This window comes from Poromitra crassiceps (genome assembly GCF_964638095.1).
Source record: "Poromitra crassiceps genome assembly, chromosome: 30".
NCBI classification, from domain to species: Eukaryota; Metazoa; Chordata; class Actinopteri; order Beryciformes; family Melamphaidae; genus Poromitra; species Poromitra crassiceps.
In genome coordinates, this window is record NC_139652.1 from 2,144,011 (window position 1) to 2,153,632 (window position 9,622).

Here is a 9,622-nt window from a genome sequence, read left to right on the forward strand (position 1 = left end):
ATTCCCACATAATTTGCAACAACACATGCATCCAAACAAGATTTCTCTCTCTCTCTCTCTCTCTCTCTCTCCCTCTCTCTCTCTTTTATGGAAATGGAAAGTCCCAGTATTAATTATGGGAATATGCAAGGTGGCATCAAAGTGAAGGTGAAAAGGTGAAGGTGTTCTTATCAAGCCGCAGCTTTTCCTCATTTCAGTGTCCAAAAGCTGCCTCTTATCCAGTCCAGCCTGGACTTTTAAAAGCCGTGTAGAGACACAGGTAAACCCAGGTTTCTCTCAGCACGGGCCACTGTAAGGATCATTCTCTTACCTACTCGTCTATTTGTCAACATTGTATCGGTTTTGTTGAGGTTGAAGTTGTTGGTCTCTTATTAAACAGGTTCTTGGTTGAGATGGCTGGTCTGAGGTTCACTCTGGGTCTTCTGGCTCTGATCCTAGTTTCCATTGGGGCTGAAGAGAAGGAGGTGAGTTATGGAGCCTATTCAAATCCAAAAACCAATCACTTTTTATGTAGCACATTTGAGACATCAGCGTGAGCTAAAAGGCTTTAACACAGTTAAAGACAGTTCACGGTCCTGAAAAAGACCAAAGCCAATTGAACAACATAACCAAACATTAGAATTAGAACAGGTGAAAGAAACAACTTATTCAAAAGCAGCAATAACAATATTTAAGCATGGTTGCAGATAGCCTAACTTAAGCTTTACAGGTTGCAACTTATGTGTCTGATTAGAGACTGACTTTTATACAACTTATAGTTTAACTCATGTCTCTGTGTTACAGGTTGATAAGTCTGTCTCTGTGTTACAGGTTGATAAGTCTGTCTCTGTGTTACAGGTTGATAAGTCTGTCTATGAAAGCATTCAGGAAGCCAACAAGAAAAAGAATATTGGTAAGATGCTTGACAGTTCCTCCCTATCTCATGTAAATGAGGTGGTTCTCCTGATGGGCTGTATGTGGTGGATGACATCATGAGTTCTGACTGTTGTAAAGCAGGTGGTTCTCCTGCTGGGCTGTATGTGGTGGATGACATCATGAGCTCTGACTGTTGTAAAGCAGGTGGTTCTCCTGCTGGGTTCTATGTGGTGGATGACATCATGAGTTCTGACTGTTACAGGTGGTTCTCCTGCTGGGCTGTATGTGGTGGATGACATCGCCTACGACTCAGAGAGTGAGAGGAACGCTGACCCCTGCACCTCCCGCGACTGCAAGTGGGGGCAGTCCAGTGACGGCTTGGTGTACGTGCCATACATCATCGCAAACCACTACTGTAAGTTATTATGAAAAAGTTGAATGAAAAGAATTATGGTAATACTATATTTACTACACAGGGCAAAGGCCCATTCACACCTAGCAACACAATCACTAGGATAAAATGTCACCATTGTACATTTCTACAATCCAAATGTAACATCATGGACATTTTGTTCCATGAAAATGTAAATTATGAACAAGTTTAGGCAAATGAAACATCTTGGTTGGGTTTAGGTAACAAAAGCTACTTGGTTGAGGTTGGGGTTTGGATCAGGATTGGAACCAGCTCTCTCATGACAAGTCAGGAACACTACCGGTCCGCCAATCCCACCGCTACCCCCCTACTGCAGCTTAAACCTCACTGTCATGATGTCATAGAGTCTGGGGGTCGCCGCCTATAACGTTAATTATTCACATATCTAGAAATGTAAAAATGCTACGTATTTTTGTTCAGAAATATCCATAATATGTTACATTTGTGTAGATTCTAAAAACGTACAGTGACTGGGCTGCACATAGAGCAAGTGAACTGTAAATGTGGCTTGTCTTGGCTTTATATGTGCAGCCTCTCGGGAGCGAGCCACCATCGAGCGCAGCCTGCAGTCCTTCCACAGCGTCTCCTGCATCCGCTTCGTCCCCCGCAGCCAGCAGAGAGACTACCTCCACATCCAGTCTCTGGAAGGGTTTGTCCTCAGCCTTTCTGCTTTCACTGTTACAAGGAACATGCCTTTTATAGGCTCAAGAGTAACTAGTTCGCATTCCCATTGCCTCCGACATCTGACTACCTTGTTTTAGGTGTGCATTAGTCTCCAAATTATTCTTATTAGGCCAATTATTAGACTTTTTTACTTTTCTTTTGTCAATCGCTTGTAAAGCACTTTGACATGCATGTGATTTGTTTGAAAGGTGCAACCTTCTCACTGCCCAACTCGTACAAGAGCCACGCTTTTGTCAAGAGCCTCAAAGGATTAGCCTGACGCCCACCTCCGTCTGGACCCGGCTCAAGATTGGAGTTTAAATCGGCCGCCACCCAGGCGAACCAATCAGCGTGAGCTACGGGCGGGCTTTAGGCGAGACCGGGTGTGACGCCACCGAGAGGCGCCTGTGCGTTTGTAGTTCTTTCACTATTCAACATGGCGGCGGCTACCGAGGCTAGCTCCAGTGAGCTAGTCAAACATTCTATTCAAAACAATAAGCGAACATAAACGTTAAACACTTGATCAGTGAGTACGAAACCGTAACTGTATTGCTGTAACGTTATCAACTATGAACGTTAGTAAACAAGACATTGTTGTAGAATTTGGGGAGATAGCCTTCAGACCGTTGCTAGGCTGGGAGAACTTATTAGCAGCCATCAGCTAGCTGTAAGGCTAGTGAATGGCTAGCCGTTAGCCATTCACGCAAGTCACACGCTGCTATGTCATGAAGGGAAGTGGATCTGATTGGTTGGCGTTGGCAAGCCCAGACGGTGACAGACAGACGGTCCATCCAATCACCTGCCTAGCTTGAAAAAAGTGACCGCCCTCTTCAGCAATGTAGCTTGGCCGAACCCAGATGGATGTTGGTTGTGAAACAAATGTGAACAAACTCATCCATCTGGCAGCGTCAGGTTATCAAAGGATAAAGGATACCCCCAGGGGAAATTCTGAGGGCTACCTACCTACCTACATATATATATATATATATATATATATATATATATATATATATATATATATATATATATATATATATATATATATATTAGGGCATTCACGACTAGTGAATTTTACTAGTCGACTAGTCGTCCCTAAAGGTAGTCGACTAGTCGATTAACCGTTTTTAATTTTTTTTTTTTTTTTTTTATCTTTAAGAAAGAACATGAGGTATTTACACGACATACATGGACTATCATATCCCATATCCCCCACAAAGAACATCAAAACACAACAAAACAAAACAAGAAAACTGCATAAGATACACAATAATCCAAGAACAAACAAGACTATTGGACAAACAACCAAACAAAAACAATGCATTCAGCTCCTATCCTGATAAGCCTAATGACACTGGGGTAAAAAGTTCTTAAAGTCAAACTCTGTATGTGGTTGCCATATTTTGGGGATGTCTAAGAATCTGCCTTTGCTCTTGTAGTAAATGTTATCCAACGTATGGTAGCTTGAGAGTTCATTCCACCAGTGAAATACAGCTGGGGGATTGGATGCTTTCCAATTTAGAGCTATGCATTTCCTAGCTGCCAACAGGGTAAGATCTATGTATTTACTTTGAATGCATTGTTTTTGTTTGGTTGTTTGTCCAATAGTCTTGTTTGTTCTTGGATTATTGTGTATCTTATGCAGTTTTCTTGTTTTGTTTTGTTGTGTTTTGATGTTCTTTGTGGGGGATATGGGATATGATAGTCCATGTATGTCGTGTAAATACCTCATGTTCTTTCTTGGGGGGTGGGCAGACTAGTCGACTAGTCGACTAGTCTGTGAATGCCCTAATATATATATATATATATATATATATATATATATATATATATAAGGTTTCAGGATGTATCTCTATGCATTAGGCTGTGATTACTATTTATATCAATATATTTATTCACATAGATTCATGATATATTAGGGTATACAGCCTACCTGTGACATCAATGTTTTGATTAATCTGCGCCAGTAGAGAAAATGTAGCCTATTACTGCATGACTGATCCTATGATGTCATTGTAATCACACTCAGGTGTGCTTTCACAAGACAGGTGTTGTCCATTCAATCAGCCCACCTGTCTTTATAATGGCTGTCTTGCACTGTGTTTGTATGAGACTTGACAAAGTCTAGGCTGAAACTGTTGTCAAATAGCGTTCAATTACACAGTTCTTCAGTATTTTCATTCTTTTTTAGTTTTGGGGTGTATCACAATATCTGTCAATTTAACCATTTTTACAGTAACATATTTTTATACAACAATCCATTTTATATATGGGAGACCTTATAGAAGAGTTGTTGCGTTTTGTTCTACCTCCGATAGGGCTATCTCAAAAGCTAAAGCCCTTTTTGACAGTCACTAATATCACCTAATGATTAGGTCATGTGATATATATGAATTAGGTCCTAATAATACATATGTTTCTAAATCTCAGGTGTTATTCCTACGTGGGTCGTCGTGGATACGAGCAGACGTTGTCTCTGAGCCGTCAGGGCTGCATCTACCACAACACGGTGCAGCACGAGATGCTGCATGCCCTGGGCTTCCACCAGGAGCAGTGCCGCTCCGACCGCGACCAATACATCAGAGTCCTGCTCGAGAACATCACTCCAGGTGGAAACACACACGCACGCGCGCACACGCACACACACACACACACACACACACACACACACACACACACACACACACTGCTGCACATACATTTTCCAACTTTTAATTCTTATCCTATCCTATCGTAATGAGGGATCAGCCGAGCAGCATTTAACAAACCGCGTCACTGGGTGGCAACGGCAATGGAACCCTATGGAGCCTGAGTTTGAGCATCTGACTCTAGCCGGCTGACTGTGTTTACATTTAAACAACTGCGACAGTTCACACAACTTTAACACGACATGCATATATTATACATCAAACTCTTGAGCTAATTCTGCTCTCACTCAGAATGTCAAAAAAATATAAGCGATGTGATGTATAGTTTTTGAGATGTCAACGTTTGTTTGGCACAACTCACTAGCAACTGCCGCGGGGGTTCCGCACTTCTGGGTGGCAAGTGACGTCACGCTGATTCGTCCTATAGAATTGCTTAGCTGGATGGGTGGGCAGGCGTTGTGTCTGTCAGTCAGTCACGATTTGCATCATGTTTCGTGACGTCGGCCGACTGATACACACTCACACACCCCAACATACAGACACCCCCCCCCCCCCACACACACACACACACAGACACCCCCCACCCCACACACAGACACCCCCCCCCCCCACACACACACACACACAGACACCCCCCACCCCACACACAGACACCAACCCCCCCCCCCCCACACACACACACACACACACACACACACACAGCTCCCACACACAACACACAGCCACCCCACACACAGGCAACTCCCTCACACACAGACAACCCCCACAACCACACACCCCCCACACACACACACACACAGACACCCCCCCCCCCCACACACACACACATACACCCCTACCAGGCCTCCAGACAATACATTGGTTGCACTGGTGCGCCTAACCTTTTCATTTAGGTGCACCGGCACGTAATTTAGGTGCACCCACAATTTTATACCGCACGTTTAGCTGCCGCAAGATACATTTGAAGCGTTACCTCTTTTAGTCAGTTCCCACATTGAATCAGAGACAGAGCGAAAAAGCACATGGCTGGGAAGGGGGAAAAAGACACTACACATGGTCATGTGCACCCGTGCAACCAATGAAAATATTCTGGTGCACTGGCAGATTTTAAAGGGTGTGAAAATGCAACCAAATGGGCTCACTCTGCAGCCGCTACGTGGCCTGATCATCTAGTACTTTATATTCCCCCTGCTTAGGTTTGGAGTACGCCTTCGACAAGATGATCACTCTGAACCAAGGAACCTCGTATGACTACAACTCTGTCATGCACTACCACAGGTTGGTGATGCTGCTGCTGCTGGCACACACACACACACACACACACACACACACACACACACACACACACACACACACACACACACACACACACACACACACACACACACACACTACAGGGTTTTAGGCCTAAACACACAGACTGAGAGTATCCTATTCATCAAGGGCGTAGGTTTGATTTGAAAAGTGGTGGGGACTTTGACAGACCCCCTATTGGGTCCAGGGGTCTGCCATCCCCCCCCCCCCACCCCAGAAGAAAAATGTGTACATTTTAAAGTAAAATGCATCAATCTGGTGCACTTTGAGAACAAAATGAAGAGACTAGATCTATGAAGAACTACACACATCACATTAATATCCTCTTATGCTGTGGCTTTACAATGATCAGAAATAATTATTGTCTCCTTATATATTCTGCATTACAGAATTCAGTCAATTCTCCCTCACTCTTAATTATGAACACTGACTGACTGAAGACTGAACTGACATATATCTTTGGAGGACTCTTTCTCTCTCTCTCCATTTATTTAATGACCAAACACAGCAGCACAGCAGGGAAATGTACAACCTTATTTATACTGCACTGTAGCTTATATATTCAGAATATCAGAACCACACATGTGCCTATCCCAACAGCAGATCAGCGTAACAGTCCGACACAGCTGCTAAATCAGAGGTGTCCAAATTATTTCGTATGAAGGGCCAAAAATTGAGGCGCAGTGAGCCACAAACAAATGTTACGTGAAATTACATTAGGTTAAAATGTATAATTTATAGACAATTTATGTTCTAAATCTAAAATATATTCTCAAAATAATAAAAACATTATTAGAACTTTTATTAAAAACTTGTAGTTAGATTTAGACTTGAATGAAAAAAGTTTAAACATTTTCAAAGCGAGACACCTTTCCTACAGAAAGTGGATGATGCAACTCAAGGTGTGTAGTCCTAACCCCATAGAACCCATTCTCATTCAGATATCTTAAGGTGAGAGGTCAAGGGACCCCTTTGAAAATGGCCATGCAATTTTTTCCTTAGCCAAAATTTAGCCAAAATTTGGAGCATTATTTCACCCCCTACCCTACATGGTAGATTGACATGGTTGGTACCAATTGATTCCTTGGGTCTTCTAGCTTCATATGGTATAAGAACCCAGCGCCGCTGCTGGCCATGTGGGTGCCCTAAGCGTAATTTTTATGCAGTGCCCCCCTCGTCCCAAAAAGTACTCACAAATGCAATCCTCATATATATATATATATATATATATATATATATATATATATATATATATATGTATATGTATGTATACATATATATATATATGTATATATGTTTTAAAATGGGGTATCAACCTGATTTCCAGTAATCCTAATTCATTTAATATCAACGTGTCACTCTTACCCATTCACTAACTGTCTTTAATTGTTTTTAATTGCAGGTGGGCCTTCTCTCACAACGGCCAGCCGACCATGGAGGCCATCCCTGACTCCAGCGTGGTCTTCGGTGAAGCCACGGAGATGAGCCAGAAGGACATCATCAGGCTCACCAGGCTGTACAACTGCAGATAAACCAGACAGGTTATAAGCTCACCCTGATCTAGATGACTGTCGCACTTTCAAGGACACTATCACAATGGCACACACCTACTATCATGAGCACTATGGCACACACCTGCGGATGCCTAGCTTGATGCTCTTTGCTCTATCCCCGCCTCTCTTTCTGCCGCTATCCATAGCTCTGTCCAGCCCCTGGTCATAGTGTCCAGCCCCTGGTCATAGTGTCCAGCCCCTGGTCATAGTGTCCAGCCCCTGGTCATAGCCTAGCTCTGTCCAGCCCCTGGTCATAGCCTAGCTCTGTCCAGCCCCTGGTCATAGTGTCCAGTAGTGATGTGACGTTTGCGAACGATCCGAATCTATTGAAAGGCTCTTTGAACGAAGGGAACCGAGTCCTACTTGAGAGCCGTTCGTTTTAATGTTGTGCCCAAATTTCACTGCCTGCCGCTCCCCAGCACACACACAGGGTAGACCTCCCTCCCTCTGCTAGTCCGCTGAGCAGGGAGCATGGGGCAGGGAGGATAGGTCGGGTGCACTCGTTAATTGCTACCGGCGCATGCTGTAGCTGGCCTGGGTGGGCGGACTCAGCTTAATATCAAAACGGGCTATGCCGCGGAGTGCATCTGCCAACTTTCTGGGTAGCGAAGTGTTGCATGAATTGCATTCAAGGAAAGCCAACTTTCAGCTCACAGTCAGTAAATTCACTGACTAAATAAGCAGATGATATGGTGTCACCTTGTGTAGGCTAATGTTTACAATGCAGATCATTGACATTAGGTCTGGAAATAATAAAATGTAATGCTGCTGCAGTCCACTGATGCAAAATGAAATAGTGGTGGGTCTAATCAAATCGGATCCAAATCATACCATATCATTATATTAGTGATTTCGCAGAGAAACAGTAGTGCGCGCCCCATAAAAAATAAAAAAACGAACCAGGAGCCGCTATTTTGAACGGCTCTCAGAAATGAACGGAACCATAAGATCCGGCTCCCTTCAAAGAACCGTAATTCCCATCACTAGTGTCCAGCCCCTGGCCATAGCCTAGCTCTAACCCCATCCTGACTACCTCTCTCTTACTGTGCTGCTATGTGTGATATGGCTACTGTCATGTGTGCTAGCATACAGTATGTGCAGGTATGCTATCTGCTATCTGTACTACTGCATGTGTTCTCTACTGTGTTGGGATTGTCTGTTGATGCTCTTGTGTTTTTAGCGTTGTGTCTCTCTGTGTCTAACCTGTTGGTTTTAACAATTTGCCTCCTCACCCTCTCCCCAAACCCTGTTCCCTCAGGAGGTCTTTTGCCTCCTCACCCTCTCCCCAAACCCTGTTCCCTCAGGAGGTCTTTTGCCTCCTTACCCTCTCCCCAAACCCTGTTCCCTCAGGAGGTCTTTTGCCTCCTTACCCTCTCCCCAAACCCTGTTCCCTCAGGAGGTATTTTGCCTCCTCACCCTCTCCCCAAACCCTGTTCCCTCAGGAGGTCTTTTGCCTCCTTATCCTCTCCCCAAACCCTGTTCCCTCAGGAGGTCTTTTGCCTCCTCACCCTCTCCCCAAACCCTGTTCCCTCAGGAGGTCTTTTGCCTCCTTACCCTCTCCCCAAACCCTGTTCCCTCAGGAGGTCTTTTGCCTCCTCACCCTCTCCCCAAACCCTGTTCCCTCAGGAGGTCTTTTGCCTCCTCACCCTCTCCCCAAACCCTGTTCCCTCAGGAGGTCTTTTGCCTCCTTACCCTCTCCCCAAACCCTGTTCCCTCAGGAGGTCTTTTGCCTCCTCACCCTCTCCCCAAACCCTGTTCCCTCAGGAGGTCTTTTGCCTCCTGAGGGAACATTATTTGTTGTTATTGTAAATAAGAATTTATTCTTAACTAACCTGCCTTGTAAAATAAAGGTTTATGATGATGATGATGATATTTGATGAAAGAGTATCATTGAGTTATATTATTTGTCACGTGGAACGTGTTTTTCTCACGTATGTGTTCTTATTATTCGTATCTTTATTCTTGTTCACATTGCTATTGTTATTTTAATGAACTGTAGTCTGTGTAATATATCAGTCTTAATATTGAAGATAATATACTCAATAATAATGAGGAATACTGTAGCTCTTACCTTTGCAATAACAACTGATGGCGATCTGAATAAACTAAGTACTTAACTACACATCTATATTTTAGAAATATTTGTGAATTAATTGTGA

The 9,622-nt window shown here is 43.7% G+C and overlaps 1 protein-coding gene across 1 annotated transcript; it reads left to right on the top strand.

The window, feature by feature from the left end:
* Positions 1–392: 392 nt before the first annotated feature.
* On the top strand, positions 393–7,442 carry LOC310800652 (hatching enzyme 1.2-like; the record flags this gene model as incomplete). The annotated part of the gene is made up of 7 exons (XM_083663273.1): positions 393–464; positions 838–892; positions 1,118–1,270; positions 1,820–1,937; positions 4,379–4,557; positions 5,793–5,874; positions 7,313–7,442. 7 exons carry the CDS (start codon positions 393–395, stop codon positions 7,440–7,442), a joined length of 789 nt encoding a protein of 262 aa, XP_083519399.1.
* Between the last annotated feature and the right edge of the window lie 2,180 nt (positions 7,443–9,622).